The sequence below is a fragment of the Abrus precatorius genome, unplaced genomic scaffold (genome assembly GCF_003935025.1).
Source record: "Abrus precatorius isolate BTA unplaced genomic scaffold, Abrus_2018 Scaffold10, whole genome shotgun sequence".
NCBI classification, from domain to species: domain Eukaryota; kingdom Viridiplantae; phylum Streptophyta; class Magnoliopsida; order Fabales; family Fabaceae; genus Abrus; species Abrus precatorius.
In genome coordinates this window covers 27,967,305-27,989,029 of record NW_020874292.1, presented here as the reverse complement: position 1 = coordinate 27,989,029, position 21,725 = coordinate 27,967,305, and the positions used below count along the sequence as shown (strand labels likewise).

Here is a 21,725-nt window from a genome sequence, read left to right as displayed (position 1 = left end):
ATTGTAATTCATCTAATATTTTAGAAATTAAATAATATTTATATATATTTTAAAAAAAATTACTAACTCAACTATTTATTACTATAAAATTAATAGTGTTAATTGTTCCACATATAAAATGATATAAAATATTTTCTTAATTTACAAGGCAAAGTAGAAATTACTTTCAAAAAATGAATTTAATTTGTTAGCCTTACTAGTTTAATGATGGATTGACGAGCAATATATAATCCACAAAAAACTAAAAATAAAAAATTAGTGGGCTAATAAATTAATAGACTAACCAATCTAAAATTAACATAAAATAAAAAATACAAAAATGAATAAAAAACATTTTTATATTAATAAAATTAATAAATTATTTAAAAATTAAAAAAATGGACTTGACAAGCTAACTTGCCCCAATCCGCTTTTAATTTGCATTTTGACAAATTAAAATGAGACAAACAGGCAAACTAACAAATACAAAATATTTGTTTGACCCTTTATTTATAACGAGTTAGACTAGTCAAACTTGTCACAAATGACTTACTTTGACATTTTTTATTAACGAAAATAAAAATAAAAACATTGTGATAGGTAGGTATCTAAGCAAGAAAATTTTTGTGACAAAGTACAATAAAATAATTATTTAATTTTATTAGATTTTATATTTTTGTACATATTATTTATAATTATAAGATTAAGTTAAAATATTTTTTAAAAATTATCATTTGAAATATTTTTATTATATAAATCATTTTTAAAATATTTATTTTAATTATTAGATTATATAAATATTTATTCTAAAATAAAATATAAGTACGTAGAACTAAACTAATAATAATAGAAAAAAAAACGCTAACACATCTAAAACAATTTGACCTTAACTTATTTTAAAATTTAAACATAATTGAACTAGACAAGCTGAAAAGGAAAAATGTATATTTTTTTAAAATCATGCTGTAAAAAAAAAAGAAAAGAAAAAAGAGTGTGATATACTTCTTAAAACTTTTCTCTGTATTGTTATTAGTCAGGAGAATTTACCAGTATTAATATACAGAAAGTTTTTATTAAAAAATAAATCGAATAAGTAACTTAAATCAGTAAATATTTGTATCGTGTTATTTTGATAAATCTATTTGATAAAAAAAGCAAACATTGGTTTCATGGCTGCTTCGTAATTCTGCCAGCAGAAGCTAATAAAAAATTCTGAACTGAACTCTGAAACGGGAACCCTAGAACTTGTGTTTTTGTCGGAATCGGTAAACATTGTCTCTGGTTTTTGGTTTTGAGACGCCGAGGAATGTCGACGGACCTGCAATTGAAGTCGAGTTGTAGCGGATGCGGATCAACCACCGACCTCTATGGAAGCAATTGCAAGCACATGACTCTGTGCCTGAGCTGCGGCAAAACTATGGCAGAGAACCGCGCCAAATGCTTCGATTGTGGCGCCGTCCTCACTCGATTGATTCGAGTTCGATTTTTAATCCCTCACTTTTGCCCTTGTTGAATTTCGCATATTCCAATTTCGTTCTATTTGGCCTTAGCAAGCTAATTGATCACGATGTATTCGGTGTTTGGTGTGGCTGTTCATGACAGGAGTATAACGTTCGTGCAAGTTCTGCCAATGACAAAAACTACTTTATTGGAAGATTCGTGTCTGGTTTGCCTGATTTTTCGAAGAAGAAAAGTGCTGAGAATAAGTGGTGTCTGCAGAAGGATGGACTTCACGGACGCCAAATTACTGATGCTTTGCGGGTATTGAAATCTATCATTGCATCGTATTTAGCTAGAAGGGGTTTGCTTTAGAACAACATATTTATCTAAAGAAATGCTTACTGGAAAATTGGAAACTTGTAATACCTGACATATTGTTTTATCATGCTAATTCTATTTAGTATGTCATGGTAATGTCAAGTAGATGATTGTTGGGGATGTGAAAAGATGGTTTTGCATTAGCCATTACGGAAGTGAACAATTGCCAGTGAATTGTAATATGCGCGCGCGCACACACACACACACACTCTTATGCTCAAGCATAATTTCTTTTCATATTGCATAGGAGAAATACAAGAACAAGCCTTGGCTCTTGGAGGACGAAACAGGTCAGTCCCAGTTCCAGGGTCATCTAGAAGGTTCACAATCGGCTACATATTACCTGCTGATGAAGGAAAAGAAGGAGTTTGTTGCCATTCCTTCTGGTTCTTGGTATGCTTGTTATGCTAAGGACTGTGTTTGAGTGCAAGCAAATGCTCCTATGAAATTTGCTTGTTTTTCTTTTCCTTGGTTAATTTCCTATGTTTATTGTTGGTCAAAAGACAGCAGGCAAATGCATAGTATGATATGTTTATCTTTTTAGGTATAACTTTAACAAGGTAGCCCAATATAAGCAATTGACTTTGGAGGAAGCAGAAGAGAAGATGAGGAATAGAAAGAAAACTGCAGATGGATATCAAAGATGGATGATGAAAGCAGCAAATAATGGGCCTGCTGCATTTGGTGAACATGGGAAGCTTGATGAGAAGGAAAGCAACCCAGGTGGTGGGAGAAGCAGCCGAAAAAAAACTGGTGAGGATGAAGAAGGTCATGTATCTGATAAAGGAGAGGAGGATGAAGAGGAGGAAGCAGACAGGAAGAATAGACTTGGACTAAATAAAAGAAGTGGTGATGATGATGAAGAAGGGCCAAGGGGAGGGGACCATGATTTAGATGATGATGATGTTGAGAAGGGTGAGTATCTTGCCTTCTTGTTCATTATGTTTTTCAATAAAAAGGGTGGCAAAAGTTATCATTTTATTTCTGATTAGTTCTGTGCAGTGATGACCCATCTGCTATGCTACTGCATGCCATAGTTAATAAGAATAGACATATGGAACTGCTTAGGTGGGATATGTGAGGAAATAATTATTTCACTGTATAAATTATGTCTGTTAAATCTGATCCAATTCTAATGGAGTTTTTACTATGTCAATCTTTTCCAGTATCTAACTTGATTTCTTCATTGTTGTGACTTTTGTATCTGTTTACCCACTGGAGGATATTGCTTGGGAAGTAAAAAAAAAACAAAATGCTTCCACAAATCAAATGTAGGCTGCATATAGTTCAGGTTTTTAAGTGTTTGTTTTGGCTTTGGATAGAGCTAGCATTATAGAACTCGTATAGCTTGTCAATACTAGTGCCCACAAGTTTGCTGGGTGTGTGATTTATTGAGAGTTTTGAATTGTAAAAAATAATATAGTGCAGAAAAAATCTAATGAAAAACGTTTACAGATTACAAAAACTAACTCATGAGAGCAGCTTGTTGATAATTGACTGATTTAACAGTCTGTTAACCAGCAAGTAATGAAGTGATAGACACATGAGACTTGACTGTCTTCTGTCAAGAAAGCTTCAGTATCTCATTTGCAGCAGCTGTTGGTCTTATCCCATGTATATCATGTAATCGTAACACAGATTGGAAGATCCAACCTAAAATAGAAAATCATATTTAAATACATATATATGCATAAAAATAAGAGAAATAAGTCAAAATAACCTTAAATTACTAAGAGCCAAAACTTTAGGTCATAATTCCAAATTCAAAACCTCCCATCAGCAGCAGCATCACAGGTACTTCCAACTCTAGCAGCACCTGAACACCCATTGCCTTGACCTCCCTAGCAGCTCCTGTGCCACTTAGAGCATAATAAACAGCAGAACAGATTATAGAAGGAGTGGAAGACTGCAGAGAGCAGAAATTTGAATTCACGGTCCCAATGTAGAAACCAAACCAAAACAAGGAGGGGTTGAATCCACAAGAAAACAAATCAAGTTTTGGTCCCAAAAACAGAAGAACACCAAGCTGAAGTGCAGAGTGCCAAACCCAGAAGCAGAAGACTAAGGAGGGGTTTGTAACTTCTGTGTGCACAGGAGAAGGAAAAAAGATGAATAAGAGTGCCAAAATGAATGGGTTTTTGGCTTTAAACTAACATGTTGACTGAAAATGGGTTGTGTTGGATTTTTATTAAAAGAAATGGTTTTGAGTAGGATTAGAAAAATCGTTCGATCTTTCGAGTAAGATATTATGATCCTAGTGATCACAGCAAAACAAGTCAGAGAGTGTGATCGGGATTGCTAAGGCATGGCAAAATTATAAAATGGTACAATCTTTATGAGTAAAATCGTGATTTTAATTACCATGCTTTGAACGTCAGTCAATCGTGCACTGGACATGAAGCCCTGGATTATATAATGTCAGTGTATGAATTATTCCCAAATTTGAACTTAACATATTCTTGAACTAATGGGCAGAACTTCTGGGGGTAACTGATGAATTATGTTATCTAGGGTCTACGTAACAGTGTGTTGATTTCATAACATGATTAATTAGTTTGACTACATATTTATATAGTTGCAATGTGTTCCAATATTTAATCTTAAATTTGCCTGAATTAAGACTTGAAAGCATTAGCAGATGGTTTTTTTAAAGCATGCAAGCACAAGTTAAACCAATTTGTCTTATGAAAAACTTACAGGGATACTTAAACTAGTTTATGGTTATTCTTCTTCTGACTCAGTCATACATCTGTTACAGGTGATGATTGGGAGCATGAAGAGATTTTCACCGATGATGATGAAGCTGTTGGCAATGATCCTGAGGAAAGGGAGGATTTGGCTCCTGAAGTTCCTGCTCCTCCTGAAATCAAGCAGGTTAGTTTGCATTCCACAGATATTTGCGAATTGTGACCTAGAAGTTGGGTGTTTAATGGTGTTGTGTTTATTCATTATATTGCCATTTCTGTGTCTTAGCTCTTGCAATTGATGTTATATATTTGGTATGTATTCATTTATGGATGTCAAAATAATTGTGATACAATAGCTACAGCATTTTGTGCTTCCCTTTTATCTTGTCATTCTCAATGTTTAACTCATCTTTTGTTATGAGAAGAAAATTAGCACATAATCAGGAAGTGATTTTCTTGGCTGGTTTAATGATCCTGTATTAGAACTTCATTACTTGACTAGGCTTCATTTATTTAAGGGATTTACTTTGCTCATTGCTTATATGCATGAATGCCTTGTTTTCCCTTTTACATGGAAGTATACCTCTTTCCTTTCAGCCATTTTCTGATGTTTTCATTTTGGTTACTGACATCCTTGATGTATTATTTTATGTTAATCATATGATATAAGTTGGAATCATAAGGACATTTTCATATTTGGTTTCTATGTTATTGTGGATTTTGGCATTCCTTTGTGACATATTCCTTGATTTGCATTTGCAGGATGAGGAGGAGGAGGAGGATGAAGATAATGAAGAGGGGGGAGGTCTGAGTAAATCTGGGAAAGAGCTGAAGAAGCTGCTTGGGAGAGCTAGTGGTATGAATGAATCTGAAGTAGAGGACGATGATGACGATGATGATGAAGTATGGGTTTTGTTCTTATTTTTTCTTTATAATTCACCATTTTCTTTTATTTTTATATAGATGTACTATAATTGTTAATTGTTCTTTGTGCCACTGATAAAATGAAAGATAAGCATAGCTTGGTGCGAACTGCGATCCCCTTGTTGTGAGCTACAGATAACTTTTGCATTTTGTGACTTCTCTAAAAGGGAAGTGGTTGACTAGTTTTGATCTCCTAGGAATTCTGCAAAACCTTGCATATGGTTTGAACAAAACTTGAGCATTTTTCATCAATTAGTATGTCATTTTTGTTTTCCTAGATGGATGATGAGGCTGGTGTTCCTCCTGTGAATGCTACGAAGCAGAAGGATGCCCCTAAGGAAGAACCTGTTGACAACAGCCCATCAAAACCAACAACAGGACCTGCTCGTGGAACACCTTCTTCTTCAAAGACTTCAAAGGGGAAGAGAAAATTAAATGAAGAAGCAAAACAATCTAATGGTGCACCACCAAAGAAGGTGAAGGCAGAAAATGCAAGTCACTTCCTTCCATTATTACAATTATTGCTTTACTTTACCTTCCGAGAATGTTAGCTGTTTGGATAACTTTGATAATTTATCGCTAAACAATTATGTTGGTTTTTAGCTTATTTTACAAAGTTATTTTTTATTTTGAAAACCTATATTGCTTAATTGGCAAACCTTTTTTGAGAAGATTTGAACAAAATGCTCTTAATTTAACTTGGGATTGCTTTCCATTTTATGCATCCAAAGAAACTTAAAAAAAGAAGAAGAAGAAGCAATACTGCTTAATTTGAATATTTTTTTGGTGAAGATTTGGATGAAAATGATTCTAATTTAACCTGGAAGCACTTTCCAACTGATGCATCTGAACACTATATGGCTTTTGCTTATATAGTATGAGAGGTTTTCAAAAGGCGCTCTCATCAATAACTTTTTCTATTACAAAAAAATTTTAGAAGCTAAACCAACAGGTTTTCCTGTAACTCTGAAAATTTTCGTTCTCTTATTAAATCAGGAACCAAAATTGGCTGCCAAAGATGTAAATGGTTCTGCATCTAAAAGTAGTGCACCTCCAAAAGGTACACCTCCATCATCATCTAAGGCTGGGTCTTCCACCACAGCTTCTGGACCTGTGAGTGAGGATGAAATTAGGGCTGTTTTAATTCAGAAGACTCCTGTAACCACACAGGATCTTGTTGCTAAATTTAAGGCAAGACTACGATCTTCAGAGGTATGCTCTACTTTTGCTTTATCCTCAATTGAATTTGACATGTTTTGCTTAATAATTCTTGAAACCAATTTGTGTCTCCCACTATCCCAATATGTTCCAATATTTTATAATCCAACCCTGCCTTTTGCTGCTCCCTAATCCCCCACGCTCGGGTTGATTCTTAATCAACATTTGGTCTACTAGAATTGCTGAAGAGCATGAATTGTCTCATGTTTTTGGAAATTATGTGATACATCTAATTTGTATGGAGCTATACTCTTCAGAATGAATTTGAACTGATATATATCAATGTCAGATTAAAATGATGTGATCCAACTAATAATCTTATGGTGAATTATTGCCTTGTTCTTTTGGAAGGACGATTGGATGCATGAACTATGTATGATTTAAGGATAAAATGCTTATCTGATGCCTTTTACCTAGAGGCAGATAAGTATACAGATAAACAGCATTTGAAGGTAATTTAATGCCATGCTCTACCAAGGTTGAAACCAGTTTTAGCTACCAGACACGTTGAATTTTCAGTCCAGATTGTAAAATAACCATGTTGAACCAGAATGAATCAGTCAAAACCAATGAACTGGTCTGATTTTGAAAAACAGGACCATTCTAAAGTTTAAAATATTCGGCCAAAATTTCAGGCTGAGAACCTTAAAATTGAATCGGTGAATTTACAATTTTATGGAACTAGCTGTTAGCTCCTGTACAAAGTAAAAACGGCAGCCTTAATTTACTCTAAAGCAAAAACGAAAAGTGGCAGCATTAAGATAAAGGAGGAAAAAGCACCTCCTCTCTCTCGTGCCAGCGTGGCACTTGTACCGGAAAATTTTAGGGTTGCCCTGGTGAAGGTGTTTTTCTCTAATTGGTACATTTTTGTATATTCTATTTATTTACAATTTTCCTGTGATTTGCTTGGATAATTGGATTGATGGCAAAAATGTTCATCCGTAACCTGATAAGCATCATCAGTTCAATTTTTAAAACTTTGCTCAAAACTGCTTTTTTGATTCTTTGCTGTATGCAGGATAAGCAAGCATTTGCTGAGATTCTTAAGAGAATATCTAAGATACAGAAGACTACAAATGGATCCAGTTATGTTATCCTGCGAGATAAGTGACAATGTATGCCGCTATGATTGGTTCTGACGGAGGATGCCAGCATTAAATTTAAATGAAGTTAATATATAAATATATATTTTCACATTTTGGGTACCATCTTCGAGATGCTACGACTATTGATTTAGTAAGCTAGTGTCCTTTATGACTTGTATAACAAATCTTAATCATGGTCACAAGAGTGAAATGAAAATTATAAAGGTTTTATCAAGTAGAAATACACATTTTGTTCTTATAATAAATACTTATTACGAATTATTTTTTGTATAAAAAATTATTTTTTACTTTTATAAGTATGTCATTATGATTTGGTTTCTATCATTTTATACTATTAGAAAAAATTATTGTTTATTGGAAAAATTTGTTCATTAAGTTAATGTTACTAAGTCACGTCAATATATATATTATAGTGTTAAAACAACATAGGTCATAATGAATATCAATTATATGGACAATAAAAAGTGTGATTAGTGCATTCTTATTATGATCTTTCTTGCACCTAGGATTTTTTTATAAATATTGAATCTTAATCAGGATCTTAAGGATCACTTTTGTTTTCAAAACTTGTTAAAAATCATATTTCATCAGGTAACAAATGAAAGTGGATAGGTTGTTTGGAGAGATGATGTATTACACCAGTTTATGGAATAAACAGCATATGCTAGTTAAAGACATGGTAGATGCAAATTATGAGATCAATTGTGCTTATCCAAACTTAGTTTTTGTTTTATGTGCAAAGTATTAACACTTGCTTGACCAATAATTTCATGACATTTCAGAATGCTGTGCTGTGGGAAATAAACCGGCCACTGACAGCGCAAATGTACTGGCTGTAATTTCAGAAATTAAATCTTACACTTAGAAACAGTTGTAAGCTAGGCAATTTCGAAATTGTCCTAGATTCTACATAAATTCATAGAACAGTATTAAAAACAACCAATATCTTTCTCAAACTAGACATACGTCTCACATTTAAAAAATAAATTGTGACATAACAATTTCCCAAATCCCAAAATATTGTCTAAATACACGTAGAGAATCAATTATTCTCCTCAGTCCTCAGAAATAGGCTTGTGTAAGACGTCAATAAGCAAGGCCTATAATGACGCAAAATATTACCGTGAGCATTAACATGGTGTTGCGTCCATAACGGGCCGAACCAGAAGGAGCAGCTGGCCCAGCAGCCTCATCTGTTAGGGTAGAAGAATTTATGATTCGTGTGGCCTTGGGCTGAACCTCAACGGGTAGCTTGAGTCCATTTTTACAGTTCTCGGGTTCACTGCTCACAAAGTACCTGATTCCTACCCTTTCAAGTGGAATAGTATGCAAACCCTCTGTGTACATCTTGATGGGGTTGCTCACATCACACGCCTCATATTCCTCTCTGCTCTTCAGCTCTGCCACTAATCCCTGGGCCACAGAGTAGGTGAGCCCTGCCCATTTTGGCACGTGCCACAGGCCCACAAAGTACTCGGGTTATTATTTTTGTGATTCAAATAGAGAGAAACATATCGACCGAAACAGAAAATAGGGAGAAACAAGATGACAAAAAGAAAGAGAGACATGTGAAAAGACAGGAATTAAAAAGTCCCGTAGTACCTAAAAAACATTTTTATAATACATTATTATCTATGAAGTCGCAGTTTGATCATAATTTCATCTTCGCATGTTATAACACAAAAATAAATTTACAAAGCAAGTATTTTGTCAAATTAAAATATATGTTACCTACTAATAATATTCTATCTTTTTTATCTCTATGTATAAAAATTGTTTTATTTTATTTTTTTGTTGGGAAAATTATTTTAATTTGACTTTTATATTTCACATTAATTTCATACTAATCCCACAATATTATAACACAACAATATAATGCAAAAAACTATGATATCAATTATTTGTTTAACAACTAAATTAAAATTTTTGCACATACAAGTATTAAAAAAAAATGTTGCATTTAAAAATTAAAAATATAATTAGCAAAAAAAAATTTAGAAATACATTCAAGTTTTTTTAGAAATATTCTAAATACAGAATAAACTAATGTCAATGTTCTAAATTTTTTTCTTTTGTTTTTCTACCCTAACAAAAATTCTTATCTAATGCTAATAAAAAGAGGTAGAAATAGATTTATTATTAATATTTTTTTATTTATTTAAAATAAAATAAAGCTTAATAAAAGATATTTCTCTAAAAAAACTTTTTACTTTTGTTTTTTCAAGTTTGAGATATACTCCATTAAATCATGTTATTTTTCTAATTTGCTATCATTTTGTTATGGAATATTTAAATAATATCATACCCTTTGAACTCATTTTATTTAGTTAAGGGAATCAATTTATCTAAAAAAATGGTTTTATTTGTTGACAACAACAAAAATTTCGAAAAAAATGGTCCCCCAAAAACAAAACAAAACAAAACGATACCAACAAGGAACCAAGTCCATGGCTTTTGGGATTCACAAATTAATGAGGATACATATTAAAACAAATCTTTTAAGATAAGTAAATTAACAATCTCAATCTCTTTGTACCAAAAAACAATAGAACAAACTCAGCCTGTGGGCTGCGCTGATGAAATGGAACCATAGAGCACACAGGGACAAACAATCAATGAAAGCTAACGTAAATATTTTATACTCTTTTTTCATTCATTATTTTTCAAAAGAAGTAAACATAGAGAACAAACTCAACGCCATGTCCCCAAATCAATATCAATAATAATAATAATAATAATAACAAAATATATTTGCTTATTCTTATTTTCCATGACAATCAAGAAAGGACTGAAACTGAACCACAAAAGAGTGGTTCATAAAACAACACACCGGACATTTGGTAAAATGTATGTTTGAAAAACTAATAAAATTATGTTAAACCACGTCAAGCTATAATTTTAGCAATGAAATTCCGTTTGAGTGGATTTGAAGCAAAACCACACTAAAAATAAAGAGAGGAAGAAATGCTTACAAATTTGGTCTCCGACCCTGAACACCCTGCCCGAAGACCAAGAAACGAGGTCTGAGGTTGGATCCCACCCACGGTCGCCACCCACCACATGATGCATCTCTGCTTCCACCCATTTTCCACATAGGCACATGACCACCACCACAACACCAAAAATCACACCTTTACCCATTTTCATCTTTCTATATTCCTCAAACTCAAACAAAAGGTTTCTGGGTGTCTGTTATGTTATGTATGGACTGGATTGGTGATGAAGAAAACCGAAAGCGCTTTTTGGTTATAAATATCTTTTGCTGCGGAAGGAATCACTTTCCGGGTAGCTTCCTACCTCTCACAAACTCACACGAAGCAAAACAAGGACTGGTAGTTGTGCCTCTGCTCCCACACTCACTACAACCAATTGTCAATAGCTTCTTCTGTAAATTGATGCCACCAACCTATTTTCTATTTCCTTCCATTTCTATGCCTTTCTTTTTATCCCTTAACAACAATAAAGTGAATCCCTTCCATGATTTTCACTTTTGTTTTATCATTTTACCCCCCTTAAAGCTGTCACATTCCTTCCCCTTTTTCCCTCATTCACTGTGTATTCAAATTTCATCTCTGTGTCCAAAAAAGGTCCGTGATTAATTGAAATTTTTTGATGCTACCGTTTCAATTTTCTCATCTAAGTCTGTGGTTTCCGGAATTAGCATTTTATGATAAAAACATTAATTTTAAGATAATGGATTTGTACTCTCTACTATTATTGAATACTAATATAATTATATTTGAAAAAATTACTTTAAGTAAATTTTATTAATAGAACTAATGATAAAACTATGGTAAGTCTTAAATAAGAATTGTGCCTTTTTTTTTAATATTACTACATTAGATTAATTAATGACGATTTAAATTTGTCAAGTATAGCTTCTTGGTTCAATAGCAATAGATAAAATTGTAACTATTCGATACATTATTAAAAAAATGAATAAAATTTATTACCTGAAACTTGAATAGTCTCCTGACAAAACGATCATGGTGCTAATATTTTGCAAAATAATCAAAACAAAGTGACTAAATCGCCTGAGATAAATATTCCGGGAGCGATAGACAAACAATCCACGTCACACTCTTTATAATATACTCTTACTTATTAATTCAATTATATTAAATACTCTAAAAATATAAAAAATCATTAAATTAAAATTAATTTTTCTCAAAAATTATTTCAATATCATGGTTACATACCATATAAAAAAAACGTCTCTCAATGGTTCCAATTTTTAAAGGCATTCATAATCTTCTCTCCCTATGTAGATAAGAGTTTTTTATATAAATAAAATATTTTGAATGTAAAATTATACATGCATCTTAGAATTTTTTTATATATATAAATGTCCTAAACCTGTTAAAGTAAAATCGATTAAAAATTACCAGTAAAACTTCATTGCATATGTCGATTGAAGTCAACTCCCATTTTCATCATTCATACTCCAAAAGAAATCGATTAAAGTTGACTTTTTTGCTGCAAAGAAGTCGATTGCAATCAAATTTCGTGTTTCATAGAAGTCGATTAAAATCCACTTCCAATTGTTAATTTCTAGGTCCAAAGAAGTCGATTATAATTGACTTGCATGGTAAAGGAAATTTGATTGAAATTGATTTCAATGTGATTCTAGAGACGAGTATAATCAACTATTTTATATATCATTCAGTCTCTTAACACCATCGAGAACAGAGACTAAAGAGAGTGAAATCGAAAAAAAGCGGATACAATGGAAGAAGATGGATAATGATCGATATTGGCTTAATTTTGTTTATCATATTGCAAGCAAGCTTAACACACAGGTAAATTAATTTTTAAATATATTTAGTTAAATTATAATTAATTATTTATGTATTTAATTTAATGTTTTATTAATTGTGTAATTAGATATTTGAAAAGATGTGTAAATGTTAATTATTATATTGTAAATTAAATTTAATTGTTTGTTATAATTATAATTATTATATTAAGAAATGTAAATTAAAACTTAATTATTATGATAAATTAGTTTTGTGTTGTAGTAATTTATAAATTATAATAATTTTGTATATATTATTTTGTTATTATACAAAAATTTTGAATTTTAAAAAGTAGACATTATAATATGATGGTCGTTCCAGATTCAAGAATGAAACCATTTCTTAGAGAGACCAGTTTTTGGCATGTTGCACAGATGGTCCTAATATTTGATTATCATAAGACACTCATAAGTACACTTGTAGAACGTTAGAGACCTAAGTCACACACATTTCATCTTCCATATAGAGAATGTACGATCACTTTGGATGATGTTGTATTTCAACTAAGCTTACGTGTGGATGAAGTCCCTGTGAGTGATTGTATTGGAGTGTGGGAGAAATTGTATGATCAAAATATATGAGCGTTGTGTGAAAATTTACTTGAAGTAGCTCATGATGAGAGAAACATAAAAGGATTTTCTGTAAATTTTCAGTGGTTCACAGATACATTTGAAGCATTACCTCACAATGCTGATGGACAGACTATTATCTGTTACACTAGAGCGTACATAATAGTTGTAACGTCCCAAATTTTATAATAAGTGTTTGCATTGACTTTTCCGTGTTGTGTATTTATAATATATATAAACATATACATGTATGATGTGAATGGATATTTGAGTTGCACTTGAGCGTGTGATGAACTTTGAATGCTTGTGTGTACAAATGAGTATAGATGCGTATAAATATACTTGTATACGATTGGGTTGGATTAATTAGACTGAAAAAAAGGTTAAGGGTGTAATACTGCGACATTCTCGCTGTAGCGAGAGGGCCCTAGAAGGAAGGCGTGAAACTGTCGCCTTCTCGCTGCAGTGAGAAGTCCCTCACCGTAGAGACAAAGCGACAGTTTGGGGTGCATTTCAAGGTGTAGTCTCGCTGTAGCGAAAAGGACTCACTGTAACGAGAGTGTCGCGACCAGAAAGGGATTTAAAGGGGTTAAGGCTTGAGGAAGTTTCATTTCTCACTTTTCCTTCGAGATTTTTTTGATTCCCTCACTCCTAAACCCTATTTCACCGATTAAATTGCCTCTAAGCCGCTTAGAAGCAAGATTGAAGGTTGGATTTGTGTAGGGAACGCTTGGAGGTGAGTTTTAATGGTTAGGGTTTTGGTTTTCCATCCTCATCCTCTGATTTCTCAATTTTTCTGGGTTCTCATGAGATTCTTCCATGTATTTAGGTCAAAGTTCATGTGAAGGAGCGCCTACCTTGTTAATTTGGTGTGTGGATCTTCATTTGAGGTAAGGAGAGACTCTACTCTATCTCATTATGTTTAAATTACCGTTTATTTCGTTGAATGTTGTGATGTGACTGAGATAGAAAGTAAGAAATGTGTGATTTGATGAAAATTATTGTGTGTGTTTGGAGTGAAATGTGAATTGATTGTGGGATTGACATACCCTTGATTGAGAATTTGTGTGAGCATGTTGAGTAATGATGATTGAATAATGTAAATGGTTAGAAATGGATATAGATGACCTGTTGATATGTTGTGTGAATGAATTATGGGCCTGTGTGCCATGTACTGCAAATGAATGTGGGCCTCTGTGCCATGTAATGTGAATAAATGTGGGCAAAGTATGTCGTGTATGATATGCTATGAATGGTTCAGCGATACACTAGAGGTGTGGAGATGGAGATAGCAAAAATACCTTAGGGAAAAGAGAGTAGTGGTGACACCAACAGTGAGCGTGGATGCACCACAGGCCACACATTCTCTTCATGACTAGACCTTTGACCACTACTTTTGTTGAACGACCCATGACTGCCCACGCGGTATTCGTGAGGCAGGAGTAATCGGTGACCATTCATGGTGTGAAATTGTGATAACAGTGTCACAGTGAGCATGGCTAGATACGGTGAGAATACATGTGTGGAATGTTAGTGCAGTGAGTGTACCGGTTGTGTTTTAAATTAGAATAGAGGATGAATAATGATTGTAATTGAGATTGAGATGCTTGTATTGTGGATGCATGATTTAAAGTACATTGGTAAATGTGTAGTATATGAGGTGAGTCTCTATGTTTATGTGTGATGGAGAGTGTAGATTGGTAAATGTGTAGTATCTAAGGTGAGTCTCTATGTTTATGTGTGATGGATAGTGTATAGTACTCACCCTTACATTTATTTTTCAGGTGACCAAGACGATCAGCACTAGACTCAGTGAAAGAAAGATGAATTGTTATAGGACTTAAATTGTATTTTGAAATTATGATGTAACTGAATTAGTCCTGTAGCAGTTTTTGATATAAATTTGTAATCCTTTATTATTTTGAATTGTTTTATGAAACTCTATGATGAGATCTTTTTATTTAAATAAAAATTCTATTACTCTCATTTTGCGAAAATTATTATTTGGAAATTAATTTAAGGTGTTACAATAGTTTTATTTGTTTCCAGATAAAATAGGATTTAGGATTCATATGAAGTGACTACTTCTTTTAACTGATTTTACTAAGATTTCAAACTATAGTTGGGGTTATGTTATTCTAGCATCCCTTTATCGTGAGCTTTGTCATGTAGTGAAATACAATGTCATCGAAGTTGTAGGTTGTTTACCTCTTCTACAGTTTTGGGCATGGTATAGAATACCTCAGTTAGCCCCTAGGCACCATCATCCTCTTACTTTTCTACTAGCATTGAGGTACATATATTTATCAATATATTATTTTTTGTTATTTATATATGTTAAATTTGCAAGTAAAAACTAATTATACCCATTTCATGTGGAAAAGTTATAGGTCATTGACGAGATCAGATAAGTTATTGCAATATAGGAAGATCATTGATTTCATTGGCATTATTGGGATAAGTTCAAATAGAGTGTATGCTGTTAACTTTTGTTTTGAATGATTTTATTTAATAGTCTAATATTTGTTATTGATTATTTCAGTTTAAGTGAACGCCCTACAACAATAATGAGGTCAGGAACATTATACCTTCTTTTGTGTATGAGACGTTGATGTTTAGGCATCTATCACTGCTTTTATACAATTTACTGTGATTGAGTGGAACCCTGTTGATCACGTAGTTCAACAATTTGGTAGAACACAACACATACCAATTAGGCTGATAAATATTGATCGGTTGCACATTAAGGATGGAAGGAGTGATTTAGATATATGGTGGTTTAATTATCATGTGACATGACATGCTGCATGGGTGGCACGTAGGGAGCGACGAGTTCAATATCCTCTAGCTGATGATGATTGTCTTTCTATCAAGTACTTTTAGTAGTTCTTGTCAGTCACTAATAGATTTTTGTCGTTAGATGGAGTCCCACAGAATGTAGAACTTAAGGACTTACCTGATTGTGTACCATTATATGCCCCCAACACCTGACATCACCCACCCTGGTGATGTTTCAGATAGATACTCTTTCATGCTTTGTTTGCATGCCGATACACATGTTAGTAGACGCTAGTACCGTGATGAGACGCATATAGAAATCGACTTTCCGACACACAATGTACAACATGATACAAATCTAACTATACAGTCTACCTCACACTACATATACCACTCGACACTCACATACTCCAACCAATACTTCATGTCAAGACCTAGCCAACAACAGTACATGGCTAGTCATTTTCAGCACCAGTTCATGTTGGGCCCTAGCCAACAATGTATGACCTCCAGCCAGCAGTTTATGGTAGACCCTAGTTATCAGTTCATGTCAAATTCTTTTCTTAGTCCTAGTCTTATGCAACATTTTGTCACAGGTCTAGCCCAAAGTGATATTGCACAACATATATCTTTCAGTCCACCTTTTATGTCAGATGTTGAGGTTATAACTTGGTTAAATTCGACCGATATAGCCAAATCTATGCTATTACCATATAATCTATATCGACCATCACTAACATATATCTGAACTCCTTCCTTCAATGGTTCACCAGAGGAGTACAAGGAGGAGCATCAAAGGAATGTCCAACAACAAAAAGCGAATGACGAAAATTAGTAGGAGAAGGAACATGCACACCGCAGACCTGTATGACAGATTGTATATTGTCGTTGTGCAACAGGGAGCCACATTGTTGGGTCCATATGCAACAGGCGTAGCCCATAGTCACATATGCTGCATAGTGATCTAGATATTTTATGGACTACATACTTTGAAATTTGAATTTTATGCAATTTAGAATTTAAATTTTATGTCCTTTGAAATATTATTTTTACATTGATATCATTTAATAGTTTATAAAAATTATTATATAAAAATATTAACAAATTTAATTAAAATTATTATTATTTTTTTACTTTGGTAAGAGATTAAAAGAAATTATACAATTTAAGTGTATACATGGATCATAATTCAAACTCCAAAAATATACCTAAGGCAGGATATGTTTTTAACTAAGAAAATCTATTATAATTAACTTCTGTACTTGTATTTGAAATTAGTTTTAATTGACCTTTATGTAATTCAAATCAAGATATTTGTGTAAAATTTTTTATTTCGATACATATACGTTAATATTCAATTATTTTTATTTTATTTAAGTAAAAAACCCATAAAAAATTGAGTGCACTATGGTTTTCTTTGTATCAGCGTGGGACATTGTACAGTGGCCACAGCAAATTCGTTAGTTGCCAGAATTACCCACAGGTTAATCAAATAACTACTCTTTCAAAACGTGTTGTTTAATTGTACACAATAAACATTTATGAATGATAAATTTTTATTATATTAATAATAATAAACATTATAATTCTTAATTAAAAAACATTACTTATTAGTTTTTATTGTATATACTTCCACACATTAAACATTTAGATAAAAATAACTATCCAAGGAGGAAACGTAACGTCACCCAAGTGAGTTTATAACTTAAAGAACGGTTTAAGTGGGACAAACTTGAGAGATTCTACTACACTCCAACGTAAGTTTCCACCAGCATAGATGCTCTTTTTCTTTTTACCTTATGTGAAGGGTCATTATTGTTTTAAACCAGTTTTGCGTATTTAAACATAGCTCTTCATTATTATTATTTAAAAAATATATGTGGACCGATGTTTGAAAAAATAATTCCAATTTTATTTTTTGTTATAAAATATGAACAAAGTTTTGTAACCCAAGAGATCTGAGAAACGATTATGAGACCAAGACAACAAGCACTTCCACTCAGATTCTACTGAGAAAATGATCTAACAGAAGAGAGACGATCATAATAATAACAAAATCACAAAGAAGGAAGAGAAGGGGGAAAATGTGCATAAAAATTACGATGGCAATGACAATAGAGGGAGAGAGAAGGGTGAAGAAGCTGTGCAGTGTGCATTTATGAAAAAAATTAAAATGATCATTGAATATGATATTTTTTTTATTTTTTTATTTTTGGGGTCAAATATGGTAGAACTTATTGTACCTGGTATTTTTGTTTTTGTCAATCGTACCTGGTATCTCCATATAGATCTATGAAGAATTAGTCCTACCTGAAAAGATAGCCCAGTTGGCCCAGAAAAAACATAAGCCAAATGGGCTTTGACTTTTAAAAAATAGATATCTTTACTTTATTGTAAGCTGACTTGCTTATTTGTACATAAAAAATAATTTTAAAATTTCATTCGGCTTTGTTAAAAATAGATAAATTATTTTTTATTTTATTTTATTATATTTATTATTTTAGAAGATTGCTAAAAAAATTTTAGTGTTTAATTTTTTACTGTATGTATGACATATTGTTGAATACTTTTGATGTTTAATATCATTTAATTGTAAACATCGTTAGTCTTTTTAAATTTATAAATATTTAAAATAAATAAAAAATTATATATTTAATTTTATAAAATATTTTTATATTTTTTCTTTTATTTTGATTTTTTTACTTACTTTGTTTGTTACATGCTTACATAATTTAAAAAAAAAAACACATTTAAAATAATTCCATAGAAAATTAATTTAGAAAGATCAAATGAAATTGTTTTTATATTTAGATTAACTAACAACTAAATAAAAAACAACAATTAATGGGTAAAGTTAAGAGAAGAGTGGTGTTATAGTTAAAAAATAATAATAGAAAAATGTTTAGCTTGCAATAACATTTTAGGCAAAACTTAAAGTAAGCTTGCTAGGTTCGACCAAAGAAAGAAAAGTAATTGGTAGCAGAAGGTTACCTGTAAAAGCATCTTTTACAAAGGAGCGTGATCGAAAAGGCTCAGGCAACTGGCTCACTCACTAAGGGTTGAAATTAAGTAATTAAAGTTAAAAAATATTGATCATATTTATAATGTAAAAGGATAACTAGTGTTTTATTCTTTGATAAAAAATAATAATTAAGTAATTAAGAGAATTGATTGATTAGTTAAACAATAATAGGGCATGACTCTATTTATAATTATTAACGTAAGAGAAGTAAAGTAGTACTGCGAGACTTAAACAAGTGATAAAATCCATGTTTGATTCATCGAATATAGACATTTAATTGAGGTTCATTGAACCTGGTCTCATCTAAGCATGCCAAAACCGCATTGCTTGCTATGTTCTAAAGAACTCCCTAACGCTAACAACCACAACAGCGTCCAATTTCCACATCCAACTTAAGATGGTTATTTTTTTTGGGTTCTATTCGTTGTGTTCCATAAAACCGCAGAAAAGTGTAAGCAATGCCAATTTTTCGCTGCTGAGAGTAACGATGACGACAGTCAACCCACACTTTATTTCTCCTCGTGGGTCAGAATGAGACAACAAGATCCACCCCTTCTATTTTTATTTTTTTATTTAGATGAGTAAAAATAAATAATTTGGGGATATAAAAAATAATTTTAAAAAAACTTGAAAATATATTTTTATTATATATATTTTATGTCAATATAAAATTATTTGTAATTATTTATTGTAATTTGCTATAAAATAATAATTTTACATTTTAAACACTTAAATTAAAATAAAAATCCTGCATCTCTCCTCCAGCTGCATTTCTTGCCTCTTATGGAAGTTTTTTTTTTTTTTTTAGTTAATCTCACTTTTCATTTTCATTCTTTTTATTTATCCAAAGAATAAACAAAATTCATTAAAGAAATATTATTTTCTCATTAGAAACGTCTATAGTTCTCACCTCTAAGTTACCAATAAGAACAATATATTGTTTTTTAAAACTAAATTTTGGCCATTTTTCAATCTCCAATGTGCTCGCAATAAAATCAATATGACTTATAAAAGACTAAATTAAAAAATAGTTATTGCACGTTAATTTAAGAAATATTCTTTTGTCATTAAAAACATCCCTCTTGACGAAATGCAAATTAACAAAAGAGGATTTACATGTAAAAAATATTGATTCTTTTTAAATTTGAAATAACAATCAATTATTTGAATTATTTTGTAATGAATTATTATTTATGTTAATTAAACTTTCATTACATATAAATTATGAATATTAATTTTATGTGGTAATTACCACAACATAATAAGTCAAAGGCTTATTTATAATTTTGTTTTATTTAATTAAAATTATATACAACTTTAAGTATTTTATTAAACTTTCTAGAGATGATTCAATTTCTCATATTTTAAAATTGAGAAATGTGGTCTCTTTGTTTATTATATTTTGTCTATAACTTTTAAAATTTTATTTTATAATAAAAATATTTATAAATTAAATTAATTAAATTATTTTCAACATTATTGACTTTTAACTCATAAATCAAAACATTGGTCAAAATAAATTCCACCAAAACTTATTAAAACTCTACTAAATTTTTATCTTATAAATATTTTATATTATAAATCTATCATAATGAAAGCCCCTTAATATTTGGGAAAAAATAATTTAAAATTTTTAAGTATAACAAAATTAAAAAGATACCAATTTTTTTTTAAAAAAATTAACAATACTTAATTTAATTAAAAGACTATAAAAATAAAAATTACACATGTTCTAAATTAAAGAAAAAAAAAACACAGTTAAGTCTAAAATAAAGTAAATACTCCTCTACATATATTTTGGTAACGATTGCATAATTAATTGTATCAATATTTAATACGTCTTGTACTCTAATTCAGAAATAGACTTTTATCTATTTGATGTGCATAAAAATAAAATAGACATAAGAGTTAAATATGCATATTAAAAAAACTTTAATATTTTTATTTAGATTTATTGAACTTTTCATAAAATATAAAATTGATCAATTCAAACGTTGAATTATTTTATAATTATGTATACATTTTATATAATTTAAAATTGTGTAAGTTTATTATTAAAAAATTAATACTTATTTATATTTTAAAAATTAATTATTACTTAATTTTTTATATGAAACTTTATAAAATTAATTTACTTATAAGAATTTTTAAATTAAGTATTTAAATTTAAGATTCAGTGAATCTGTCATTGTGTACTATGATTTATGCTGTTATGCATGGTAAATAAGGTAGAAGAAACGGAAATTATAGAATTAAGAAAGAAAAGACAGAACGAAAAGGGAATTTTATTTTGCTGTAATTAATAACGATGATGACCTAAGATATTCAACATGATAAGTTTTATGTTACTATTTTGTGTGTAAATTAATCAACTCCTAAGTTATGACTGCGCTTAATCTCCTGTAATATGAAGGTGAATGCCAATGTTCATTCCGTGGAGCAACATTGACACTGAACCTGGACGCTTTCGGAGGCTAGGTTCACCAAACCACACTAATAATAGGTCCACATTCATGTTCAAATTTACGACTAAAAAATCCTCCACCGTTCACAGTTCGACAAGTCAATCATGATTATCATGCACTGTATTCGACACTATGTATAAATATGACGCCATTTTCCTCTAACCCCATCTTCCTCTCATTCAATTTTCTCACTCACGCATTCATGTTGACACCATATCAACATTTCAACGACATTTGCAACATATGAATGTAGCGCCACCCATCGTTACTTTCCCTAGCTATATATATGCAAGCACCTTTGAAAATTACATGTTTATAGTCCTAATTAAGGTATAAGAGAGAAAGGGGTGCATGCTTTTAGAT

The 21,725-nt window shown here is 31.3% G+C and overlaps 2 protein-coding genes across 3 annotated transcripts; one reads left to right on the top strand and one right to left on the bottom strand.

Annotated features, from left to right (window-relative positions):
• Positions 1-1,148: 1,148 nt before the first annotated feature.
• On the top strand, positions 1,149-7,947 carry LOC113872965 (transcription initiation factor IIF subunit alpha). Of its 2 annotated transcripts, none has more exons than XM_027510880.1 (9): positions 1,149-1,456; positions 1,582-1,740; positions 2,045-2,190; positions 2,342-2,712; positions 4,556-4,671; positions 5,247-5,387; positions 5,687-5,899; positions 6,405-6,620; positions 7,645-7,943. In XM_027510880.1, exons 1-9 carry the CDS (start codon positions 1,286-1,288, stop codon positions 7,735-7,737), a joined length of 1,626 nt encoding a protein of 541 aa, XP_027366681.1. In that variant the 5' UTR covers positions 1,149-1,285; the 3' UTR covers positions 7,738-7,943. The 2 variants fall into 2 exon arrangements, with proteins under 2 accessions (XP_027366681.1, XP_027366690.1); XM_027510889.1 differs by having other exon boundaries at positions 1,166-1,456; positions 5,687-5,884; positions 7,645-7,947.
• Positions 7,948-8,634: 687 nt separating this feature from the next.
• LOC113852732 (mavicyanin-like) lies at positions 8,635-11,091 on the bottom strand. Its single transcript, XM_027483089.1, has 2 exons — positions 10,705-11,091; positions 8,635-9,168 (listed from the first exon to the last, which is right to left on the bottom strand). Exons 1-2 carry the CDS (start codon positions 10,877-10,879, stop codon positions 8,819-8,821), a joined length of 525 nt encoding a protein of 174 aa, XP_027338890.1. The 5' UTR covers positions 10,880-11,091; the 3' UTR covers positions 8,635-8,818.
• Between the last annotated feature and the right edge of the window lie 10,634 nt (positions 11,092-21,725).

What these genes read in the sequence shown, in the direction of transcription:
- LOC113872965 (XM_027510880.1), top strand. Translation starts at nt 1,286, where the DNA reads ATGTCGACGGACCTGCAATTGAAGTCGAGTTGTAGCGGATGCGGATCA. An exon ending in GCCATTCCTTCTGGTTCTTG is followed by an intron (nt 2,191 to 2,341) that starts GTATGCTTGTTA and finishes TTATCTTTTTAG; the next exon opens with GTATAACTTTAACAAGGTAG. An exon ending in ATGATGACGATGATGATGAA is followed by an intron (nt 5,388 to 5,686) that starts GTATGGGTTTTG and finishes TTGTTTTCCTAG; the next exon opens with ATGGATGATGAGGCTGGTGT.
- LOC113852732 (XM_027483089.1), bottom strand. Translation starts at nt 10,879, where the DNA reads ATGAAAATGGGTAAAGGTGTGATTTTTGGTGTTGTGGTGGTGGTCATG. An exon ending in CAGGGTCGGAGACCAAATTT is followed by an intron (nt 9,169 to 10,704) that starts GTAAGCATTTCT and finishes CAAAATGGGCAG; the next exon opens with GGCTCACCTACTCTGTGGCC.